At 37.3% G+C, this 26,738-nt stretch overlaps 1 protein-coding gene across 4 annotated transcripts in view; it reads left to right on the top strand.

Annotated features, from left to right (window-relative positions):
* SMARCC1 (SWI/SNF related, matrix associated, actin dependent regulator of chromatin subfamily c member 1) overlaps positions 1 to 26,738 on the top strand; it is a 129,934-nt gene that overhangs the window by 52,309 nt on the left and 50,887 nt on the right. For all 4 annotated transcript variants that reach the window (XM_037528321.1, XM_037528338.2, XM_037528347.1 and 1 more), the window contains exons 12-19: positions 1,944 to 2,065; positions 5,149 to 5,220; positions 6,872 to 6,985; positions 7,594 to 7,747; positions 9,050 to 9,163; positions 12,866 to 12,925; positions 20,421 to 20,679; positions 21,713 to 21,874. In XM_037528321.1, the coding sequence (XP_037384218.1) occupies positions 1,944 to 2,065; positions 5,149 to 5,220; positions 6,872 to 6,985; positions 7,594 to 7,747; positions 9,050 to 9,163; positions 12,866 to 12,925; positions 20,421 to 20,679; positions 21,713 to 21,874 (1,057 nt within the window). The remainder of the gene's footprint in view (positions 1 to 1,943; positions 2,066 to 5,148; positions 5,221 to 6,871; positions 6,986 to 7,593; positions 7,748 to 9,049; positions 9,164 to 12,865; positions 12,926 to 20,420; positions 20,680 to 21,712; positions 21,875 to 26,738) is intronic.

Genomic DNA, 26,738 nt, shown 5'->3' with positions numbered 1-26,738 from the left:
CTATTTATAATCATTAATAAGTATTCATTTGTAAAAAGATTTATCATTCAGAATAAATACTGTTGTGTGGTAGTCAAAGAGAACAAAATAGAAAGCCAAAGAACTTAACCTGTAAGGGTTGGTTTTTTTTTAATGCCACTTGTGTAAAACCATAGACATGTCTGTTACATAACTTAAACTAAAGAATACTAGATATAGTTAATTCTAACACCCAGCCCCACAGTGTCATCATTGAGATAATTTACCCATAGACTGTCAGTCTTCATTAATAGCAATGTAGCCTGTCCTTGGTTTTACTGAATAAAGAAAAATTTTTGAGTTCTAATTCAGCTTGTAAAACCTGCCCCTCAAAAACACACAGTAACTCTGAGCATTTTTTTTGTTAATTTCCCTGATTTGATAAATAAAATTTCTCCACCATTGTCATCAGAATTAACACATTTGTTTAAATACCAACTTAAGTTACAACCAGAGTTTCCTTGATGCTGTCATACATTAAAATGTTTTTGTATTTATTGATCTTAAGTAAACTACTGTTTCTTAGCAGGAACATTATAGATCCTCACCTCAATATAACACAGAAATTTTGGTGGAATTAAAGTTGGAGCCTTTATTTATTTATTTATTCATTCATTCATACATACATACATACATACATACATACATACATACATACATACATACAAGCACTGGGTGCAGTCAGAAGCGCGGGAGGGTGGGAGAATTCACCAGAGCCAGAGCGGGGAGCAGAGCAGGCAGAAGAACCGAAGTACACTGTTGAGGGGAGCAGCGGGCGGCAGGAGAGGTCTGCGCACCATGCGGGACCCTCCTCTGGTGGCCGGGGAGCAGCCGGGGATCGAACCGGTGCTGCAGAGGCTGCAGGCAGCTTTGCAACCCAGCGCTCAACCACTGCGCCACTGGGGAGGCCCTGGAACCATTATTAAAAAAACAATTCAGGGCCTCCCCGGTGGCGCAGCGGTTGAGCGCTGGGTTGCGAAGCTGCCCGCGGCCTCTGTGGCGCCGGTTCGATCCCCAGCTGCTCCCCGGCCACCGGAGGAGGGTCCCACATGGCGCGCAGACCTCTCCTGCCGCGCGCTGCTCCCCTCGGCAGTGTACTTCGGTCCTTCTGCCTGCTCTGCTCCCCGCTCTGGCTCTGGTGAATTCTCTCACCCTCCCGTGCTTCTGACTGTACCCAGTGCTTGTATAAATAAATAAATAAATCTTTAAAAAAAAAAAAAAAAAAAAAAACAATTCAAAATTTGAATGATTTCTAGTAGAAAAAAGTTTTTAAGATTGAATATAGTTAATATCACAGATGAAGTTCATAGACTAAACTTTACAAAATTAGAAAACAGGAAAATTAAAAAATTGTTTCCTCTTAGTATAGTATCCTTGATAAAAGTCTTGATAACAGTACTTACTGTTATTTTTGTGAATAGTAAATGAAATAATGCTCATATAATCATTAGCAGATACTCAGCATTCATCTTTGGTTTGGGATAATCTTTGTCATGGTGCCTTATTAGTGTCCCCAAATCACTTCCCTATAAATAACTTGAGAACTAGTAATTTAGAGTTGGGAACCTAAGGTAAGGTAAAGCTGCACAAGAAGCAAGATATTATAGAACAATTTTTAGGCAGTAGTCAATTCTTGAGTGTGAAAACAACCTTTTTTCAGTTAATTTGCTATTTTATTAGAAGACATTTACCTCCTGTGAGTTGATTCCTTCCACTTTAAAAGGAAGGAATAAGACCTGCTGTGTCATTGATATGTGAAGACAACTTAAAAATTATGAAGACTGTTTTTACTTGAAATTTGTTTACCTAGTCCTTGAAATTGAATCAACTTGCTTCATTTTCTCTGACCTAATATATCAGAAGTTTAAAAGCTGTTACATGTGTATCTGTAATTTGTTGTTCTTTCTCTGATGACTTCCCTTTAGGAAGATGAAGATCCTAGCAAAGGTGATCAGAGCCGGTCGATTGACCCTGGTGAAGATAATGTGACAGAGCAAACCAATCACATTATTATTCCTAGCTATGCATCATGGTTTGACTATAACTGGTGAGTGAGCCCTTCACATCTGTGAACATGGTACTTAGGAGGAGGGAAAGTTTCCTAGAAATCATATTGTGTTGCTCTGCTGAATTCCACACATTAATAGTCACTGTCACACTGGATGAAGGAAGATGGACAGTGATTTTATTTTTTTTTCCTTTGGATCTGCTTTTTTTTTTTTTTTGCACTGGGTAGAGTCAGAAGTGCGGGAGGGTGAGAGAATTCACCAGAGCCAGAGCAGGGAGCCGAACAGGCAGACTGACAAAGTACACTGCTGAGGGGAGCAGCGGGCAGCAGGAGAGGTCTGTGCGCCATGTGGGACCTTGCTTGGCAGCCGGGGATTGAACCGGCGCTACAGAGGCTGTGGGCAGCTTCGCAACCCAGCACTCAACCGCTGAGCCACCGGGGAGGCCCCGGAATCTGCTTTTTAAAACAACTTAGGGACGTAAATTAGATCATGTTGTAACTTGAGGTAAAATTGTATTAGCTTGAACCTAATTGATGTGGAATAAGATATAATTGAGCCAAACCTCATTGTCTAAAACCACAAGTTCTAGTTCTGATATGGAACTTTGTGCATTCATACCTTTAAAACCACTCTGAATGCTGTTCTTAAATCTTTTCAATAAATAGAAACTGAAAAAAGTATTTCTTCTTTTACAATCAGTCTTTATTATGCTGATTATTGTGTTAAATTGTTGAAATTTAGAAGTTTTTCAGTCTCATTATTTGTAATTACATTTTTAAGGTTCAGTCTTTAAAGTCAGATTTTTGTGTTTGCTTTGAAATAAAATTATGTTGATGCATTTAATTTGTCCTTTCATCTCATTGTTCTTTTCTTGTCCTGTCCTCATTTTTCTTTTCAGTAAATAATTGGTAATTAATGTATCACTACATGCTAAATAGTAAATATTAAGTTGCTTTTTAAAAACATTTTCTTTATTTTTGTTAACTGGTATTTTTCTTCCAAAATAATGAGTTTGTTGTTTCAAAACTCACTAGGTGAATAAGCTTAAAAGGATACAAGAAATTAGCACTCTTTTCCTCTAAAATTAAAAATAGGAAAAGTCATAACAGCATATAATTTTTTAGATTTTTTTTTTTTTTTTTTGGTGGGACCCTTGCCGGTGGCGGGGGAACGAACCTGCACTGCAGAGACTGTGGGCAGCCTCGCAGTACAGCGTTCAACCGCTGCGCCACCAGGGGAGGCCCTATAATTTTTAGTTTTTATAGGTTACAAAAATGCTTTCATTTGCAGGATAACCTTTGCAGGTCATTAAACGTGCTGTTAGGTAGTGAAGGTTGGAAGTATTACTAATATTCCTATTTTATCCTTCAGTTGAAGTATTCTAAAGTTGCAGAGTTTATGATTGGAAGAACTCAGGTTTACTGATTCTGGATACCCACTCTTCCTCTACTTGACTCATTTTCAGAAATTAAGGACATAGCTGCCATTACTTCAAACTTAGATGTTGATAGTGGCCTCCCTGGTGGCTCAAGGGCTAAGTCTCAGCACTATGAAGCTGTATGCAGCCACTGCAGGAGTTCGATCCCTGGCGAGGGAGCTAGCCTATATGGCACAGCAGACCTCTCCTGTCTTACCCTCTGCTCCCCTCAGCGGTATATTTCAGTCAGTCCACCTGTTGTGCTCCCCACTCTGTCTCTGGTGAATCCTCTCACCTCCCCGCACATCTGGCCTATACACCAGCTCTTGTGTGCATAAAAAAGTAAAATAAATCTTGGGGGGAAAAAAGAAGAAATTCTTATGACAAAGCATCATGAATCTTGTTCTTGGCAGAATTTTTTTTTTTTTAAAGATTTATTTATTCATGCATAAAAGAACTGGGTTATAGGCCAGAGGTGCAGGAGGATGAGAGGATTCAGCAGAGACAGAGTGAGGAGCAGATCAGGCAGATCCACTGATAAACACTGCTGAGGGGAGCAGCGAGTGAGACAGGAGAGGTCTGCTATGCCATGTGGGTTAGCTCCCTGGCCAGGAATCGAACTTGTGCTGCAGTGGCTGCAGATTGCTTCATAGTGCTAACGCTTAACCCCTTATACCACCAGGCAGGCCTCCAGAAAAAAAATTTTAAGAGCTCTTCCCAGCTTGTAACAGAACAGTAAAAGATATATTAGAGCTATATAGTTAATAGCGTACAACTATTTTTACAGTAAAACTTGGAAAGTTATTATACCTATATAATATATGTATAGCACTAGTTCATCCTAGAAATTATATTTCTAAAAGTTTTGAGGTAACTAATAGTGTTTATAGTAGTTTGCAATACAGATTCAGTTTACATTGTTTGAATGAGCATGCTTTTAGTTACATTCACTAACTACTTATTTGTTTTTTCCCAGGTAATTTCAGTATATATTGCATCTTTAGAAAGCCACTAATAAACTAAAAGTGTGTCATCAGGGAAAATATTGACTAGTATTACTGTGGGAAACCTTATGCTAGATATATAGTGGTCTCATTTATATTGTGTATTAGACTTGATTATTTTAGAGGGATTGTGACCTATACTATTTTGTATAATTGTCAGTGCTTTTATCTAAATGTTAAAAATTGGGTCTATGGTCATTTTTAAAAGCAGTATAAATCACTGAAATGTTTTGAAGTTTCAGTTTACCACAAAGTTTCTGAGGTCTGAACAAAAGCTTTCATGGATGATTTTTGTCAGTTTCATTGTCTTTTGGTTGGTCTTTTGTTTACCAGTTTGTTGCAGGCCAACTGTTTTGATTTTTATAATCCAATGTCTAAAGATTGGTACTGTGTCATTGCTCTTCATTTTTAGTCATCTTTTGATGAGAACATGATAAATTGTATAGCTTTTCATCTGTTTTTAGTACTTTTTGTTTGGTTATAGGAATGAAAAAGTAATTATTGGGGGTGAAAAGGGAAAGCTTTTTTGGGTATATAAAATATGCTATTAATTCATAGGAACTTATACAAATCAGGTAAGTTTTGCGGGCAGTCATATTTTTGGATTTAATGGTTGTACTGTGAAAATTAAACAAAATTAGCTCAAATTTTAGTATTTCATTCAAAGAGGACTTTGAAACCTTTTTTTTTCCTTTTTAAGTATTCATGTGATTGAACGGCGAGCCCTTCCTGAGTTTTTCAATGGAAAAAACAAATCCAAGACTCCAGAAATGTGAGTGAAATGTAAACATGTTATCCTTACACTGTTAATATAACTTTTATTTAAATAAGATTTATTTATTTATGCATATAAGAGTTGGGGTGTAGGCCAGAGGTGCAGGGGGGAAGGGGTGAGAGGATTCACCAGAGAGAGTGGGGAGCAGAATAGCTGGGTTGACTGAAACACACTGCTGAGGGGAGCAGCAGGCAAGACAGGAGAGGTCTGCTGCACCATGTGGTTCACCTCCCTGGCTGGGAGTCAAACTCATGCTGTAATACCTGCGAATTGCTTCATAGTGCTGGTGCTTAACCCCTTGCACACCAGGGAGGCCCCTGTTAATTAAATGAGACCAGTGTTTTAAAAAATTGCTTGAGTATGTATGTATAACAGGCTGTTCTTAAAACATACCTTTGAATTCCTTTTTGCTAGTATGTGAAGTTTTCAAATACTCCCTTTAGAACAGTGTTCACATCTCAGCTGTGCAACATTCCTTACTTGGAAGGAAATTGTTTCAATTTTTTTTCTTCCTCTACCTTGAAACATATAGCTACCATGTCTCAAAGCTTAAAATTGATTTTGGTAATATGTACTCACTAAGTGAGAGTCAGGTTTCACCCTAATAATTCCCACCTTCTTTGTTCACGCATTAACAAGGGGGAAGTTGCAGTGTTTACCTTATTTTCCTGATTAATGATTATTAATTAAAAGAAAGACAAATATGATGTAGCTGTATATGAGTTAATCTTATTACATAAAGCTTTGTTAAGATTTTGCATTGGAAGAACTCACCTTCCTGTCTTTTTTTATCCATCTATGCTTATACAGTAGTTTTTTTGAATGATGTATCTTTTCTAGTCAAGCTGCCAGATGTTTTTGGCAAAAATTTTTGCTAGGTCCCTGTATTCTTTTAATACTTATTTTAAGTATTTTGTGGCACAAATGTTTGAGTGCATTGTGGACCATGCTATGAATCAAGAGTTTTAGTTTTTCTGCTTTTTTTGGTATGTTCTTGTCTTTCCTTTGAGTTTATTCTCATGGGTTCTACATGTTGTATAGGTAGTATCTGAAAAACTGCCAGCCAGAAGATATATAGTCATTGTCTGAACCGAATCCACTGTTTTAGGAAAATGTTATGGAAACATGATGCAACAAGGTTTAAGAACATGGATTCTAAAACCCTCCCACTGATGGATTTTAGCTCCACCATTCAACCAGTCTTGTGGTCTAACAAATTCTTTAATCATTTTGTGCTTCCATTTTCTCTTCTGTAAATGGGACAATAATTAACCCTATCTTCTAGAGAGTTAGTTAAGCTTGAGTTTCTGCATGGAAACTTCTAAAAACTATTCCTGGTACACAGTCAATGCTAGTAAGTAAGGAGATAGCCTAAGCAACTTGTTTGTTTACAAATACTGCAGGCAACTATGGATTTATCCACTTAATCTCTGTGACAAAGATTATATAATTTCATCAGATAACTATTTTAGATAAACAAATGTTTTGCATATTAGGGATTTCCCTGAGTTAATACAGTATTACTGTTTGTTGGATTGTTGTCTTAACTTTGTTATGTTTGGTTATGAGGAACAGAATATTTTAGACCCTGTGACTTGTTTCTGAAAGGATGTGTATCCACTTTATGAATCTCGCCCTTGCTTTTTAGATACTTGGCATATCGGAATTTTATGATTGACACATACCGCCTAAACCCCCAAGAATATTTAACCAGCACAGCTTGTCGGAGAAACTTGACTGGAGATGTATGTGCTGTGATGAGGTAAAATTTGTGACATCTTAGATGCTACATTGCAGGAGGCTACTGATACATTTCTGTCTAATATGATTAAACTGGATTTTTTTTTTAAACTGAATTTTTAAGGGGGGGGACGATTAATAAAATATCTACATTTTGTCTGATTTAGGCATTGGATTTTGTAAGTACCTGAGCATTTTCTCTTTTTAAGATTTCACAATTTCCATTTTTTATTTCATAGTCAGATAAATGACCCAGGGGTAGGGTATAGTGAATTGAAGTGGGTAGTGGATAAATTCTGTGCCTTAGTCTGCTTTTGTTAAAAAAAAAAAAGGATCTCCTTGAAGTTAGTTTATAAGTTATTTTGCCATGGACCTCAGCATTTGTTCAATCAATTCTGTAATTGAGACTAATAGATTTTATCCTAGCTTTTGAGGGTACTGTCTTGTCAATTTTATTTTTATTTTAGGGAAATTATTCCTCATATAATAAACCAGATCTGTCAATTACTTTGTGATGATTCATAGTCTGTATACAGAGAACATACTTTGTTTTTTAATAACATGAGATGATGATTGTTGAGGAGATGGGATACAATTTCTAGATTTTAACTTAGAGCTTTTATTCTTCAGGGTTCATGCCTTTTTAGAGCAGTGGGGTCTTGTTAATTACCAAGTGGATCCAGAAAGTCGTCCCATGGCAATGGGACCTCCTCCTACTCCTCATTTCAATGTGTTAGCTGATACCCCTTCTGGACTTGTGCCTCTACATCTTCGATCACCTCAGGTGAAGTAATGCTGCCTTTTTTTTTAGGTCTGGATGGTAGTAGACAACCACTCAGAGCATTCATATTCAACAGTTATTGTCATGTAATATAGTGCTATTTCTTAGCTTATACTTTTTCTTTGTTTTATCTATTATAAATGTTTCTCTAAGAATACAGTTGATCCTTGAACAGTGTGGGGTTATAGATGCTGACCCTGTTGACAATCCGTGCATAACTCTTGACTTCCAAAAACTTAACTATCGACATCTTTATTATTCATGGGGATTGGTATTAGGGCCTCCAATCAAATCACTTGCCCCCTGAACGCCCTCCCTTCCCTGTCCCCCAAATACAACTGTACCAAATCCACAGATGCTCAAGTTTCTTATGGTTTGGCTCTCCATATCCATGGGTTCTTGTGGGGATTCAAGCAACTAGGTTGAATTTATGAATGCAGAAGCCACGGACAGGGGGATAAAATTTCACATGGATACTTATATTTCAATCCCATATTGTCGAAATATCAACTTTATTTATTATTTAGGATAACACTCTCCCATTAATACCAAGACCCTATGCCTTATTCTATTATGTTCTAGATTTCCTTTCATACTTAACTCCCATTATCACTTCTGCCATCAAAGACAAGCAGATTCTACAGAAATGTCTTCCGTTTTCTAGTATCTGTAAAGTGGACATCTGTACATATATTCATGAAAAGATTATTGTCTCAAATTGATTATATATTGCATTAAGTTGGATTAATATGACTAAGCTATAAATTGCTGGCCATTGTGAAAGGGAAGATTGTAGAAAGGGAAAATTGTCTATTCTTTCTATGAATTAAAAGAGGCAGAAAGGGCCTCCCTGGTGGCTCAGGGGATTAAGCACCGCACTATAAGACAATCCATAGTCTCTGCAGCACAAGTTCGATCTCCCAGCCAGCCAGGGAGAAACCCACATTGCGAGACAGACCTCTCCTGTCTTGCCCGCTGCTCCTCTCAGCAGTGTATTTCAGTCAATCTGCCTGTTCTGTTCCCCACTTTCTCTGGTGGCTCCTCTAACCCCCTGCATACTCTGGCCTATACCCCAGCTCTTGTATGCATAAATAAATAAATCTTTAAAAAAAATAAAAGAGGCAGAAAAATATTTCTTTATGTGTTGAAATCTTTCTAGACGTGTAGTTTGGAGGTGTGGGTTTTGTTTTGGTTGCATCTCTACCAAGAGTGGTTTAAGTAAATATTAAGCAATTCTTTAAAACTTTCTGTCCCCTTGACTTTGTTGTGGTTAAAACAGCCACTTTTAATTTTTCTGACTGATAGGTCCCTGCTGCTCAGCAGATGTTAAATTTTCCTGAGAAGAACAAAGAAAAACCAATTGATTTACAGAACTTTGGTCTCCGTACTGATATTTATTCCAAGAAAACCTTAGCAAAGGTAAGAATCATTTTTTCTAGATATGCATGGACTACAATCTAGCAGTGTGCTAGATTTAGTCCTTCTTTTAAAAAGCACCATTTTCCACAAGAAATTTAATTTACTTTTTTTAATATAAAGTGGTGAGCTTTCTGCTTTAATATGATGGCATTGTAGAAAACAGCCAGTATTTATCTTACCTTTTATTTCCTGTGTGGTTAGAAGACGTGTTTAAATATAACAATGATATGTTAGAAGCAAATAATGGGAAAAAATAGCAAGTTTCAACAGATTATTGGAATATATGTAAAAAGAACCAAATGAATATTATATGCTTTAAATATATACGTGAAATTAATTCATTGGATAAGTTTAACAGCAGAAGGCAGGTTAGTAGATACATTGAAACTGAAGCATTAAGAGGAAAAAAAATTTGGAAGAGAGAATATAGAGATTCAATGAAAAGAACTTGTGATTATTGTTAGAGATCTAAAGAAGAACAAGAATGGTGTAGAAATGATATTTGAATATGTGATGGCTAAAAATTAATAAAAATATACAAACTTAAAAATAAGAGAACACATCCAAATTTGGATACAGAAAAAAATCACAACCAGATACATGATACCTAAACTCTTTAAAACTACCTTAAAAGTAGGGCTTCCCCTGGTGGCGCAGGCGGTTGAACGCCGTGCTGTGAAGCTGTCTGTAGCCACTGCAGCACCGGTTCAATCCCGGCCGGCCAGCGAGGGTCCCACATGGCGTGGCAGACCTCTCCTGTCTTGCCCACTGCTCCCCTCAGCAGTGTATTTCGTCAGTCTGCCTGTTCTGTTCCTCGCTCTGTCTCTGGTAAATCATCTCACCCTCCCGCACATCTGGCCTCTACCCCGGTTCTTGTATAAATAAATTAAAACAAACAAACAAACAAAAAACTACCTTAAAAGTAGCTGAAGAGAGGCTGGAAGTCGATTTGGGGAAGGACACATTAAGTTCAAAGGAAAAATAATAAAACTGATGTCTGATAGTTCAACAAAATGATAGAAACCAGAGGACAATGTAATAACATTCTAAAATTCAGGAAGAAAAATGTTGCACTGGAATTTATGTGCAGTAGGAAAAAACCTTTAAAAATTAAAAGTGCAGGGCCTCCCTGGTGGCACAAGGGGTTAAGTCTCAGCACTATCAAGCTATCAACAGCCACATCAGCACAAGTTCGATCCCCAGCCAGGGAGCTAACCCACATGGCGCAGACCTCTTCTGTCTTCCCCACTACTTCCCTCAGCAGTGTATTTCAGTGGATCTGCGTGTTCTGCTCCCCACTCTGTCTCTGGTGAATTCTCTCACCCCCCATACCTCTGGCTTACACCCCAGCTCTTATATGCATAAATAAATAAAATAAAATTTAAAAAAAAAAAGTGCAATGAAGACCTTTGTAGAGATCCAAAAGGTGGAGAAGTTAGCGCTAGCACATTGTAAAATGCCCATTTTAGGGCCTCCCCGGTGGTGCAGCGGTTGAGCACTGAGCTGCGAAGCTGCCCGCAGCCTCTGCAGTGCCGGTTAGATCCCCGGCCACCGGCAAGGGTCCCACATGGCACGCAGACCTCTCCTGCTGCGCCTGCTGCTCCCCTCATCAGTGTACTTCATCGTTCTGCCTGTTCTGCTCCCCACTCTGGCTCTCACCCTCCCGCACTTTTGACTGTACCCAGTGGTTGTATAAATAAGTAAATAAATCTTTAAAAAAAAGAGAGAGAAGTTGAATAACTTTAAGAAAAGAAAAAAAATACCCATTTTATTAAATATAAAGACACAGGCCTAAAGTGAAAGAATGGAAAAAGACATATACATTAACCAAGAAAATGCCAGAAAAACTATTTTAATATTGACAAAAGTGGACAAGTTATTTTATAAGAATTAAACAGGCATTTTAAAATAGAGAAGTTAATTAATCAAGAGGCCATAATCATCCTAATCACCTAATTAGAAAGTTTCAATAAACATAAATCAAAAACTGGTGGAAAAGAGAAGTAGTAGACAGGCATAATTATAGTTGAAGATTTCGATAATTCTTTTTCAGTAATTGATAGAACAAGTAGAAAGTCAGTAAGAATATAGAAGATATAGAACACCATCAACCATCCTGACCTATTCAGTGTTTGTAGAAGACTGCAGAATAGTAGGAAGCACATTGTTTTAACATTCACTCACCAAAATATATCCAATTCTGAGCCATAAAATGAATCTCAATAAACTTTAAAGGTTTGAAATTAAACCATATATCGGGCCTCCCCAGTGGCACGGCAGTTGAGCGCTGGGTTGCAAAGCTACCTGCGGCCTCTGCGGCGCCGGTTCAATCCCCAGCTGCTCCCCAGCCACCGGAGGAGGGTCCCACATGGCGCGCAGACCTCTCCTGCTGCCCGCTGCTCCCCTCAGCAGTGTACTTCGGTCCTTCTGCCTGCTCTGCTCCCCGCTCTGGCTCTGGTGAATTCTCTCACCCTCCCGCGCTTCTGACTGTACCCAGTGCATGTATAAACAAACAAACAAACAAACAAACAAATAAATAAAACATGCCTCTAAAAAAAAATTAAAAAAAAATTAAACCATATGGTTGTGATTCATACATGTAAAATAATGTGATTTGCTGAACACAAAAACCAAAACAGAGAAAATTAATGAATTCAAGAAGCAACTATTTGAAAAGATTAAATTTGATAAGCCACTAGCCAGACTGATGAAGAAAAAAAGACAAATTACTTATCAGAAATATGAGAGTTTATCACAACGCATTCTGCATATATTAACAATTTGAAGGTAATATATTTCACACGCTCATGAAATTGACAAGTCCCTTAAGAACAACAAAATGTAAAAGTTTTGTCATGATGAAATAGATTACCTGCACAATTTAGTAAAAATGTTGAGTCAAGTGAATTGAAAAACTATTGACACAGGAAATCTTGGATTATGAAATTTTTCTCTTCATTTATTAAGTGTAATCTCCCAAAGTAGAGTTTTCAGAAGAGACATAATATGTAAGTTATGTATTTTATATTGGTAACATCTACTGAAAAAGAATAATGTCAGATATAGCATACATCCAGTTCCCTGCAAATTTATGAGGATCAGGGTCTATAAGAAGAAATATGAATAGGTAAATTTTTATGTAATGAAAACTTGGTTTTTTTATACCTCCATGCTTACAGGTATTGTAAGTTTTAAGGAATACTCCTGGAAACAATGGTTTGGAGGTTAGAGAATCACTTGAAATTTATTTCAATCACGAAATGATATAAATCAGATAATATGAATGTTGCGTTTAGTATCAAGAATCTGCCCCAGTGTTTCATATGTGGTACAGTTTGTCTTTCGTTCTTGTAGAAAGTAAATGCCTTCAAGTCATACAAAATTATTTGTATTATGTTTATAATATTATTGCTGATTCATGGTATGCATTAAAATACTTTCAGCTTCAAAAGGTATTTTTGACTATCAGAATAATAGAAATTATATTCATAAATAGCCCAGGAGTCCTTGACAGCAAGAAATCTTTGAAATAATCCAGACTTTGTGTTGGACATTTAGATTTTGAAGAATTTTATTTGTTATCTAGGCACTGACTTTGGTGAGTTGCATTAAATCAGACTCCTGAATTTAGAAGCACTCCTGCTGAACTCCATATTCAGCCTTTAGGATTGAGTGAATAATTTCTGATTTTGTTTTCTTTAGAGTAAAGGTGCTAGTGCTGGAAGAGAATGGACTGAACAGGAGACCCTTCTTCTCTTGGAGGTAAGCAAATTAATGGTGCAGCCCCTCTATCTGCATATGAGTTGGGTGGTAAGTTTCTGTGACTACCATTTTAAATACACCTTTGGAATTTATACTGAAAATTTTTTTTTCTATGTCATGAGTTTTAATAAAAATTTCTAGTGTTGTGGATATAACATTAGAGTGACACACTGATCAATAGGGGAGATTAAGCCCTGTATATATGCTGTTTTTGCTCGGGTTGTTTTTTTGTTTCTTTCAAATCTATTGCCAACTTTAAATGTTGGAGTTTCGCCAAGGAGATACAGGTTTCTAACTTTTCCTTGGAAATTGGAAGATCTGGGAGTTCTGCAGTCTAATTTCCACATAGTTATTGACTGACCTTGAGTAGCAGATGTTTCCTTAAAGTAGGTCATCTCTCATATTTCAGTTTTTCTTTACTTAGCCCACTTCAGTCATTATAGACTAGGTCCCTAGTGTTGTGTGCACTCGACTATGCAAACTCCTTATTTCCCAAAAGTATTCCTGAGAAGTAACTGAAGAAATCTATCATTAGAAAAACACTATTTTGTTTATGAAAGCAGAAAAAATAATGTGTGCCATCTCTTTCAGTTTTTTGAATGGTTACTTGGATTTCTTCATGTCTTTGTAGATTCTTGCAAATACTTGTCCGGTTAGTTGAACAATTATTTTTACTTTGAAGGTAGAAGTAGAAAATACTGACTTCTATATTTATCAGTTGTTTCTGAAGAAGGACCAGTTGTCTTTGTTATAGAACAGTATTTTGAGTAAAATAGACTATTTGACACTACTAAGTATTTGTGGAGAGAATGTGTCTATGAGAGCTGAATAAGATCCAAATAAGGAAGTTTATTAATCTGTTAGGACTGCTTTTACCTGCAAGGAACAGAATGTCTGATTAGCAGTAGATTAAAAGGACATTGGTTTATTTTTAACTAGATTTTTTCAAATTGGAAATTACAAGATTCTTTCCATTGTTCATTTATATCATCTGATTCCTAGCTTTTGTTTTTCTTCCACCTACTTAGGTCTCCACATTCTTTCTCTTTGCATGTTTTTTTATGATCAGAGGAAGACTGGTTAGTTTCTAGGCTTTATAATTCCATTAAACACAGGAATAGAGGGCCTCCCCTAGTGGCACAGTGGTTGAGCACTGGGCTGCGAAGCTGCCCGCAGCCTCTGCAGTGCCCGTTCAATCCCCGGCCACTGGCGAGGGTCACATATGGCACGACAGACCTCTCCTGTCTCGCCCGCCGCTCCCCTCAGCAGTGTATTTCGTCAGTCTGCCTGTTCTGTTCCCCATTCTGTCTCTGGTGAATTCTCTCACCCTCCTGCGCTTCTGACTATACCCAGTGCTTGTATAAATAAATAAATAAATCTTTAAAAAAAAAAAAAAAAAAAAAAACACAAAACACAGGAATAGAGTTGGAAAATGACCTGTGGGGTCTTTTCCTCTTGAAAGGAAAAGCTTTCACAGAAGCCACTTACCAACCTTTCCCTCTTCATTGATCAGTCTTATAACCACATTGTAAGAAAACAAACACCTGGTTTTCTAATTTCAGTAGTGGAGTCAGCCTGGAAGAAGCTGATGATTGTTGTTAGTAACTTACAACGGCATCTATCTGTAACTGAACTATCAGAACAGTGTATTTATGGAGAAAGAGAGCTCTCTTTCACTGGAGTAAAATGGTACCTTAAGTTTTTTCAGTTTATTAACTATTTCCTTTTCTTTTTACACCCTCTTCGACTTTTCCTTGTTCTCTCTTCTCTCTTACTGTCTCTTTATCCCCCCCCTTAAAGTGAAAATCATTTCTTCTCTTGATTTGCCACCATTTTAATTCTCTTCTGCTGATTCAGTATCAGTAATATGCAGAGAGCTTTTCTGAACCACTTTTTACTTATTTCAGAAGTATTTTGTCTAGTCATAGCTGCCACAGATAGTAATTTAAATATTTTTAATACTTGGAATATAATACTGTCTTTTAACTACTATTTTGGAATCTTTGGGCTATGGGGAGAAATTTAGTTGTGGAACACCAGCTAGAACAACAGCATGACTCAGTTCTTTTTCTTGCTGGACATTGGTACTCAGAAATTTCTCCTTTTTTCCATTTAAGATAAGTGGATAATAAATACAGAGTTAGGTCAAAATGACCCAACCACTGTTGACCCTCAACACATCCTAGAAAACCATAGTTCCTTTACACAATAGTGCATTTTGTCTCCTGCAGGTGGAACCTGTGTGGTCAGTTTTTCTTTTAAACATACAGTTGAATCAACAGGTGTTTCCTACGCTTAAACAAAGAGAAGTAAAAGGCTTCCCAACATCCTTGTTTCCCAATAACACTTTGTATTTATATCGTTTATTTATCAGTAATTAATAGCTTAAGCCCTTGGTATCAGATGAAATATTCTTAATGACTTTATAACCAAAAAGTCAGTTTCTCTCAAATTAATATATAAATCTGACTCATCAGGGCTTATTTTTCCTTCCCGAGTCAACATCTCAAATATTTTGTATTTTTCTTCAGATCACCCAACTTTCATTTTTAAAAGACTTAAATTGACATGTTCTCTTATTAAAGTACAATTTTGCAAATAGCCAAAGTGGAATCTAAACATTGTATGAATGCATGCAGTTTGAAAAAGATCTTTGATTGGTATGCATGAAGGGTAATAGCATTTAAGAAAAATGTTGCATACAGTGAAGATCATGAAGGCTTGTTTGAGTAAGATTTCATTTGTGAAATGTGTGAGGAATTTGAAATGTTTGACCTGAAAATATGTCATCAGTTTAAGAAGCCAAAAAAGGCTAACTCAGTCCTTATAGCAGTTTCACATTTCATTGTAAGTATCAGGGTACCAGAATGAAAGTAGAAAAATGATAGTATGCTATTGTATAGTGATTAGTGGAATTTTTATTTTTTATCTTATTTATTTTCTTACATGTTAAAATGACAGGTTTATTAGAAGGAGAAAGAAAAAGAGAGGCACATGCGTAGTTACAGGTGGGCAGGAGAGCTGCTAGCTTAAAATGAATTTTTTTTTTAAAGATTTATTTTATTTATGCATATAAGAGCTGGGGTACAGGCCAGAGATGCAGGGGAGTGAGAGGATTCACCAGAGACAGAGTGGGGAGCCGAACACAGGCAGACTGACTAAAATACAATGCTGAAGGGAGCAGCGGGTGAGACAGGAGAGGTCTGCTTCGCAATGTGGGTTTTTCCCTGGCTGGCCAGGGATTGAACTCATGCTGCAGAGGCTGCAGATTCCTTCATAGTGTAGTGCTTAACCCTTTGCGCCACCAGGGAGGCCCTAAAGCGACTTTTAAAGGAAAATTTCACAATTTCTTTTTAAAAAGATTTCTTTCTTAATTTTTGTGCAGAAGAACTAAGGTATAGGCCAAATGTGTGCAGGGTGAGAGGATCCACCAGAGACAGAGTAGGGAGCAGAACAGGCAGATCTAATGAAATACACTGCTAAGGGGAACAACAGATGAGACAAGAGTCTGTTCCGTATGTGGACCAGCTTCCTGGCCAGGGATTGAACTCAGGCCATAGAGGTGAAAGTGCTAAGACTTAACCCCTAGGCCACCAGGGAAGCCCTCACAATTTCTTATTAAGTCCACAAGTGATTAGAGTATTCTTCCTGTTCATTTATAATTGTCTGTATGCTTGAAATTGACAAAATTTGAATTTGTGAGCTTGATTCTCCCTTGTTTACTTTAGTCTTTCTCAGTCTTGCTTTGCATTGTACTTATTTTTCCTTAGATAATTATTGAACCTGAAATTTTATACATTCAAATAAAAAGGGTTATTAATGTGTGTATATCACTAAATGAGTTTTTCACGTATTTTATATTGGCTAAATTATAAAAGCAAGAGAAGATACTAAGTAAACAACACCAAAGATTTTCTCACACTCTGGCCTGACTTGACATACCGTCCTTTGATATACAACCCAGAAAATACTTTCTTCTGTTTAAATTTGAATTATACTTTAAATGTCTTCCAGTTAAAAAAAATAATTTTTCATTTTGAGGAAAACTTTCTTTTATAGGATGTTTTACTTTTGGGGCCATGTTGAAAATCAGCTTACTTTCTGGTTTAGTCCAATTTTCTGTGATAAAACTGAGCAAATTTATTTAGATAATGTGTTTCAGACACTGTGGTAGATACTGCAGAGTGAGAGGACTAGGCTATAGTTTCTGTATTTAAGGAATTCATAGTCTAGTGAGTGACAGAAATAGATTAAATTATAAAATGAATTCATTGTCCTCATCTTCAAGATTGAAAGTACACAGGGAGCATAAGACACATACAGAGGAATGGATGTTCAAATAGGCCAGATGGAATAAGATATAACCGACCACTTCTTGGGCATCTGATTGTCATAGCACATGATATTTCTAATGCAAAACAAACTATGTAGGCATATCAACTCTGGAACAGAGTTGTAGGGTAGAAGAATAGAGAGTAGGGTCGAAGAAGTAACAGAGCTCCAATCATAGTTGACCTTAATTCTATAAGAATGATGAGCAGTGAAATAGTTGTAGGCAGCAAAGAGTGTTTTTTTGTGGAAAAATAACTTCATTCTGACAATAGGAAGAGGGTTGAATTTAAGAATGAGAAAAACAAGTAATTCCTTGAGTCTAGGTAAGTAATGATGAAGATCTGGGATATGGCAGAAGGAATGAAGGTGTTTATACTGAATGAAGGTCCACATCTAATTTTTCTTTATATGTTGCTTCTGCTTCATTTTTCCAACCATTATGTGACCATGTCTATTTTGAAAACATCTCTTCAATCTGCCTCTCTTACGTAATGCTGTCATCATTGCTCAGGCTTACGTACCACCATTTGTCTTAGACTTTTCTCATTGTTGACTCTTCCTTGAAATATATATGTCAAATAGTTCCTTAACTTTATCCTAGGAAAAAATACTTCCTGAACTAATTTTTCTCTGTCAAGGTAAATGGGTGGAGGCGGGGGGGATTCTTAATAACAAGTTTGTTTGAAAAGGTTATTATAAAGTATTTCTTGAAAATCTCTACCTATAATTACAAATTTTTGTTAGCCACAGTTAATTGTTTGGTCCCAAAGGTCCTAGAGAGATCGGTAGATTTTTGTTGTTGTTGCAGTCCAGGTCTTTTTTGTTTCTCTAAGTGATTCATTCTAAAACTACCTGAGTCCTCTCGCTATCCAGAGGAAACCCCTAATTAGTCTCATTTTTCAAGTCTGTGGTATAAGACCATTAGTTGACTTGGGTTTTGAAAGAGTCCTTCACTTCTCCAGCAAGTTCTTTACTTTCTTTTGAAAAACCTGGAACAGCAGTTGGGGCCCTGGGTTAAGAATTCACTGAGACAAGTAAAACATGAAAAGAACCACTGTTATGATAAGCTCACATTGTAAATCAGCAAATCATGCTAGAGCACAGTTTTTAAGCCACGTTGCTACTGATATTTAGGCCAGGTAGGTTTTTTTGTTGTTGTGTGGGCTCGTGTGTAGTAGAATGTTTGACATCATCTGTAGCCTTAACCTACTAGATGCCAATATTATCTCTCCAGTTATATCAACCAGAAATGTCTCCAAACATTGCCAGATGGCCCCCAGAAGACATGGTTGAGAATCTTTGCTCTAGAGTGAACTATGTGAAAGTAACAACTTTGGTGCTTACAGACCAAGATTCTTTTTATTCAACTTCTTAACTTTCATAGCAACATATATTTCTGTGCCTTTTTTATTTTTCCATACCATTCTATCCCCCTCTCCCTTGGAGAGAACATTTACTCTTTCTATTTGGAGTATTTTAGCATATTAAAATTACGTATTTTGAAACTGTATTTATATACTTTATAAATATTAATATTGTTAATTTTTTAAATTTCTAACAAAAAGCTTAGAGTTTGAATAGGATTGCTTTGACTCTGCAGTTGATCTTGAAGAAAATAGATAAAAATTGATAAATTGAGATTTATAATGAAAATGGTATATCTTTTCACTTATTTAGATTTAATTTTCCTCATGTCTTTCTTTTTCCAGCAAATTGATCTTTATTATATTTATTCTTAGTTTTTCATCTTTGTGGTATTTTGCATGCTTTTTTCCAATTAAAATTTTTTCTTTGCTTTATATATAGGTAGATAGTTCAATTTTTCTATTACCATTCTGTCCCTTGACCTTTCTAAACTTTTTAGTTTTAGTACCTAAGACTTCCTTAGAATTCTATATGTGAACAATCATGTTTATTAGCAGAAGACAGTTGTAAAACTTTCTTTTAATTTATTTATGCATAGAAGAACTGGGGTGTAGGCCAGAGGTGAGAGGGGTGAGAGGATTCACCAGAAACAGTGGGAACCAGAACAGGCAGAGCAACTGAAATACACTGCTAAGGGGAGTGGCAGGCAAGATAGGAGAGGTCTGCTACACCATGTGGGTTAGCTCCCTGACCAGGGATTGAACTCATGCCTCAGTGACTGGTGATAGCTTAATGGTGCTGAGACTTTAACCCCTTGCACCACCAGGGTGGCCCCAGCATTATTTTCTTGATAACAATTTGACTTAGAATCACTGTCCCTATATTTGATTTTTCCCACCTGTTTAATCCATCCACTTGACAAAATACTGAGAGTTGACTTATTCTTTCTGGATTTAGTACTTTTAAAGTGAGAAAAAGTTACTGTTTTCATGGACTTTTTTCTTCTTTTTCTTGAAAATACCTGTATCATAGGTCATTCTCTTTTCTTTGCCTTTGCTGCCTTTTTTCCTTAGTTTTGCCTCTTAGTGCACTTGACTCATAACTATTTTTAGGAGACTTAGTACCAAGCATAATGGTTTGTTCCAGTTCCAAGGTTCTTCCCTTTCCTTTTCCATAACCTATGATTCCATACAAGCCTTTTCTAAATTCTGGTATAGCCACATCTTTCTCAGAAATACTAGTTTTGATGTTTGTGTTCTTGTCTTTTATCTGACTTCTGTTTTCTTTCTTTCTGCTTTTCAATTCTACTGATATCTCCCCTATTATTCTTCTGGGAAAGGGAAGATACCACAGCACTAGGATCTTCTGGTCCTGAAGTGAAAACAGTGGAGTCACTGCAGGAACATGTTGTAGGTCTTTTCTGAATTCCTTGAAGAAATTGGATATACTCTTCCTTTGGCCTCTTAGAAAGATACGCACTTTGGGGAGCTGGTTCTATTTACAGGGCTACTGAATTTCCCATGTCTCTTCTATTTTCTCTCTCATTTTTTCCCTGATCGTTTATGTTCTGCTTCATTTTCTGTTTCCAAAGTCAGAGAGATTCTGAAACTTCTGCAGCACTTGGGTCTGCCCCCAATTGATAGAGGGAAAACAATCAAATCTACTTATTTTCTTACATACACGATAACCATTTTATTATTTTTTTAAATCATCTAACCAACAGTCACAGACTTCTGATGTTGTTATATAGTATTACCTAGTATCTTGATATTAAAGCTCCTGTTTTTTTCTACTTTAGGCCCTGGAGATGTACAAAGATGATTGGAACAAAGTGTCAGAACATGTTGGAAGTCGTACCCAAGACGAATGCATCCTCCACTTCTTGAGGCTTCCCATTGAGGACCCATATCTTGAGAATTCAGATGCTTCCCTTGGACCCCTGGCTTACCAACCTGTCCCCTTCAGTCAGTCAGGAAACCCAGTCATGAGCACTGTTGCTTTTTTGGCATCTGTTGTAGACCCTCGTGTGGCATCTGCTGCAGCAAAAGCAGCTCTGGGTATGGTCATCTTCCTAGCACAATTTCAGATAAGGCTTAATACTTTCCTTCATGTTAATATTATCTCATATTTAAGTGTTGTCAGCTGTTACATTCATTTCAGATATATAACAAATCAGATATACTTCTTAAAGTTGCAATTTATATTTAATAACTTTATGTGCTACCTTTAAATATTGTTATATTTAAGAGTATTACAATATTTTAAGCTAGGGCACTTAAAATGTAATACTTTAATACCTAAGAACCTTTATTAAGAATTGAAGGGACAAAACACTTTTTTAATGCTGTATTTTGGCATTCATTTAGACTGGTCTAACTGGCAAAGGGAGTCCTTTTACTTTCTTAAAAATTAGAATTTTCGGGCCTCCCCTGGTAGTGCAGTGGTTGAGTGCTGGGCTGCAAAGCTGCCTGCGGCCTCTGCAGTGCCAGTTCGATCCCCGGCCGCCGGCGAGGCTCCCACATGGTGCGACAGACCTCTCCTGTCTCGCCTGCTGCTCCCCTCAGCAGTGTACCTTGGTCCTTCTGCCTGTTCCCTGTTCTGCTCCCCGCTCTGGCTCTGGTGAAATCTCTCACCCTCCCGCGCTTCTGACTGCACCCAGTGCTTGTGCAAATAAATAAATAAATAAATAAATAAATAAATCTTTAAAAAAAAAGAATTAGAATTTTCTTAAGCCATAGAACTTCTTATTGACTGGTTTTTAATCCTTCCTGTCTTCTTGATTTCGGTGTGACCAGCTAAGTTATATAAAATTTGAACAAAATTTTGATTGTCCCTGATAGAAATGTATGTAGTAATCCTTTTTATTTATATAAGCAAGAAGCTGTGTTGTATAAGATAAAATACAGCAACACAGAATTTCAATATTTTTTCAATTGGCCCTTGATATTTTGTTGGGATAAAGTAGGACCCAGGTCCCAAACACATCGCTGTCCACAAGACACTAGTACTAGGTTGGATTTCCTGGTGGTTTACACTGAAACAAGTACTTGTGTAAAACCAGTTCCCTATACCATTTTTATTTGTGAACAGAGGAGTTTTCACGGGTCCGTGAGGAGGTGCCACTGGAATTGGTTGAAGCTCATGTCAAGAAAGTACAAGAAGCAGCACGAGCCTCTGGGAAAGTGGATCCCACATATGGTCTGGAGAGTAGCTGCATTGCAGGCACAGGACCTGATGAACCAGAGAAACTTGGTGAGTCACTGCTGCATCTAAGGACAGAGCGAATAGATGTTTGTATTTTTAGTAAGTATGACCTAGCTAAAGTAACTGGATTTTCTGGTACTTTAGAGTACAATGATCAGTTATAGACCTGTCTTTTAAGATTAGTATATAATTTTTTTTTTTTTTACTCTTTATTTTATTTTTTTTAAATAATTTTATTTTTATATTCCCCACACAATTGCAACCCCCCCATTCTGACCCCAATCCCTCCCCTCCTGCCCCCCAACCCCCAAAAAGTGTCTCCGGTTCATAGTTTTTTGTTGATTTTGATTTTCACTTTCTTATAGTCATTCATTTTCCTGGTCCCTTATTTAAGTTTTCTAGATTCCTGCTATGAGTGAGACCATCCGGTGTTTTTCTTTTTCTTTCTGGCTTATTTTGCTGAGCATGATCCCTTCCAGCACCATCCATGTTGCTGCAAATTGCATGTGTTTATCTTTTTTGAATGCTGAGTAACAACAAAGAAAATAATCCAGTCAAAAAATGGGCAGAAGAGCTAAAAAGAAACTTCTCTGAAGAGGAAATGCAAATGGCCAACAGGCATATGAAAAAATGTTCAACATCACTTGTAATCAGGGAAATGTAAATCAAAACTACCATGAGATACCATCTTACACCAGTGAGAATGGCACATATTAAAAAAACTAGCAACAACAAATGTCGGCGAGGGTGTGGAGAAAAAGGAACTCTCCTGCACTGCTGGTGGGAGTGTAAACTGGTCCAACCACTGTGGAGAGCTGTGTGGAGATTTCTGGACCTACTAAACATAGAGCTTCCATATGATCCAGCAATTGCACTCCTAGGTATTTACCCAAAGGACACAGAAACATCAATTCCAAAGAACACCTGCACCCCTATGTTTATAGCAGCACTGTTTACAATAGCTAAGCTTTGGAAACAGCCCAAATGCCCAAAAATAGATGACTGGATCAAGAAGATATGGTACATATACACCATGGAATATTTTTTCTTATTTTTTTATGATAGCCAGAATATAAAAATTGTTTTAAGATATCACAGTTATGAAATATTTGAAGCCTGCTTTTAGATCTAGGGTTTTAGCAGATAGATATGAGAATACGGAAAGGGCTTTTGTAGTTATTTTAATATAAATCTTGGTGAGTAGATGTAAATTCATTGTTGCTTTTGGTTATTTTTTAATTGAGAATAAAAATCATATAATATGAAACTCTCAATTTTAACCTTTAAAGGTATATAACCCTGTGACAGTCTAGTACATACATAGTGCTATGCATGTACTATCACTTAATTTCAGTACATTTCCACCATCCCAAAAGAAAATCCCATACCAGTTAAACAATGGCTCCCTATTTATTTCTCTCCTCAGCCTTGGTAAGTAGTAACCTGTTTTCTTTCTCTGGATTTTCCTGTTCTGAACATTTCTAAAATTTGAATCAATATGTAGATTTTTGCATTTGACTCCTTTCACTGAGCTTCATGTTTTTAAAATTCATCCATGTTGTAGTATGAAGTAGTGCTTTATCCCTTTCTTTGCTGAATAGTATTCCTTTGAGTGGATATACCACATTTTACTTATCCGTTCTTCAGCCAGGGAGCTGGCCCATATATGGCACAGCAGACCTCTTCTGTCTCACCGGCTGCTTCCCTTATTGTATTTCAGTAGATCTACCTGTTCTGCTCCCCACCCTGTCTCTGGTGAATCCTCTCACACCTCTGGCCTACACCCCAGTTCTTGTATGCAAAAATAAATAAATCTAAAACAAACAAACAAAAACCCACAAGTCTTTATCTAGATTAATAAAGAACAGAAAATGGACCAACTAATTGCTAAATTTAGTCATTTAGTACCATTACTACCAACCTTACAGAAATGAGGAGGAATATAGAAAAATTAAACAAACAAACCAAAAAAAACCAGCTTTTACTGTGTGGAAGTTCCTCACTAAAAATAAACCTACCACATGATCCATTGATCCTAGTCTTAGGAAATCTACCCAAAGGACAAAAAACTAATTCAAAAAGAAACTTGCACTCCTATGTTTACTGCAGCACTATTTACAATAGCTAAGATATGGGAACAACTTAAATGCCCCAAAATGTATCACCAAGATGATGTGGTGTATATACACAATGGAATACTGCTCAGATCAAAAAAGATAAACTCAGGCCATTTGCAGCAACATGGATGGAGCTGGAGGGATTATACTAGGTGAAATAAATCAGAAGGAAAAAGAGAAATACTGGATGGTTTCCATTAGGGAACTGAACAAAGGGTCAGTAAAAAGACAAAACTAGCACGCTAACCATAGACCTGTGGCATACAGGAAGAGTGGCTGTAGCTGATTGTTCTGTAACTGAGATTAAGTGCTACGAAACATAGAGCGCAATTCAGTGTGATTCAGTGTACTAGACTATATCACTTAACATTCTTGGATGTGAAGTCAGACTTAAGCTAGACTTTTTTTTCCCCCTTCCTTTTAATTTACAGGATAAGTACAACTATGTTTGTTTTGCTATCATGTTATTTCGTTGTGTTCAAGGTTCTTGGTTGCTGGTGAACACAGCAGACCAAAATCCCTGCCTCATGAACTTTACTTTTGAAGCAAAAGATGGACAGAAATATAATATGTAAAGTTTTAAAATATATAAGTTAAATTTTAAAATGTAGAGAGAGTATGTTGGCTAATCAGTGGTAAGGCAGAAAACAGGTTGAAGGGGTTGGATAACAGTCAAATGTGGGGAATTGCAGTTTTTAATGTATAGAGAATGTCTCACCAAGAAAGTGATATTTGAGCAAAGTTGTAAATTAGACAAGGGAACAGCAGTATACAAGACTGACAGTGTACAAGCTGACATGGCTGATGAACATCATGGGGGATCCTAGACAGGTAGTTGACGGCTGGGTAGAGGAGGTATTGGGAGATGGTGAGGCCCCTTGTAAATTTTTAATGTTTAAGTCGGGTGGAGCCAATGGAGGGGTTTGAGCAGAAGAGTGTTAGAGTGATCTATAATTTTAAAGTTTCATTTTAACTCTTAGGTTGAGAATAGACACCCCAGCTAGGAGTTGTTAAGTTGATTTATATTTCAAATGGTTTAAGTTATATATTTGATTATTGGAGAGAGATATACATATATATTGCTATATCACAAAAGTTTTTATTTAAAAACTTTATTAGGGCCTCCCCTGGTGGCGCAGCGGTTGAGTGCTGGGCTGCGAAGCTGCCCGCAGCCTCTGCAATGCCGGTTCAATCCCGGCTGCTGGCAAGGGTCCCACATGGCATGCAGACCTCTGCTGCTGCGCCTGCTGCTCCCCTCAGCAGTGTATTTCATCAGTCTGCCTGTTCTGTTCCCCGCTCTGGCTCTGGTGAATTCTTTCGCCCTCCCGCACTTCTGACTGTACCCAGTGCTCGTATAGTGCTCGTATGTATGTATGTATGTATGTATGTATGTATGTATGTATGTATGTATGTATGTATGTATAAATAAATAAATAAATAAATAAATAAATAAAGAGGACCTTCCTAGTGGCACAAGGGGTTTAAGTCTCAGCATTATGAAGCTGTCAGCAGCCACTGCACCAGCAGCCATTGTAGCAGATCCCCAGCCAGGGAGCTAACCCACATGGCACAGCAGACCTCTTCTGTCTCGCCCACTGCTCCCTCACCCACTGCTCCCCTCTGCAGTGTATTTCAGTACATCTGCCTGTTCTGCTTCCCACTCTGTCTCTGATGAATCCTCTCACTCCCTGCATCTCTGGCCTGCTCCCCAGCTCTTATATGCATAAATAAATCTTTTTTAAAAAATGATACAGTCCCTGGGTCTAGCCAACTTATTTTTCTAGTATTATTTATTGTCATTGAACACTGGCTGTGAGCCAGACAGTTGTTAGCACTTTATATAAAGTAATTCGCATAATCGTTTGTACTAAACTTATGCAAAGGATACTATTATTTCTTTTTGTACGTAAGCGTGTGGAGACCCTGTCAGCCAAATAGTTTGTATAAGGTCACTTGAGCTAATATAGTAAGTTGTAGGGACAGAATTCAAACCTGGTCAGATTAGATCCACAATCTACCCTGTTTTTCTGGCAGGGACTAACAGATTTATTTCTTGGATCAAAACAAGAATATCAGCTATTTTTACTTAGCCTACAATAAACATAAGAATGGAATTTATATTTTTTAAATGTTATGGAAGATAATCAAAAGATGAATATTTTGTGACATGTAAAAATTATAGGACACCCAAATTTCAGTTTCTGTAAAGTTTTTTGGAATACTCACATTCATTTTCAGGCTTTTTTCATGACTGATTTTGTGCCTTTGTGGCAATGATGTTGAGAAGTTAGAACTATGACTACCTGACAACTATCATGTTGGTATTTTCCTCTGACTGATTTGACTTCCTCTTTTATAACTGTGTTACCTGATCATAGGATGTTCCTTTCTGTCTTTGGCAAATGACCCACTAATTTATGTTGTTTAAGTTGGAGGTTCAGTTTTTATTCATTGTAATATCTTAATTTAACTCGCAGACTTGGGTCAGGTGGCAGATATGGATTGTCAGCCTTCTAGTTTATCAACACCAACAAAAGGACACAGGATATGTGAAGGACTACAACCTCATGGGGGTACAATTCCAACCAGAAACTTTTTTTTTCTTTTTCCAGGAAGATGTCTAAAAACAACTTTAATAAATGGTTTATAGAATATACTGCTTCAGGCCTCCCCAGTGGTGCAGCGGGTTGAGCGCAGCGCTGTGAAGCTGTCCGTGGCCTCTGCAGCGCTGGTTCGATTCCCGGCCAGCCAAGGAGAGTCCCACATGGCGGGGCAAACCTCTCCTGTCTCACACG

This window comes from Talpa occidentalis, unplaced genomic scaffold (genome assembly GCF_014898055.3).
Source record: "Talpa occidentalis isolate TD23 unplaced genomic scaffold, MPIMG_talOcc4v2.1 talOcc4.10, whole genome shotgun sequence".
Lineage (NCBI taxonomy): Eukaryota > Metazoa > Chordata > Mammalia > Eulipotyphla > Talpidae > Talpa > Talpa occidentalis.
Note: the sequence above shows the minus strand (reverse complement) of the source record. Positions and strands in the feature narration are given on the sequence as shown.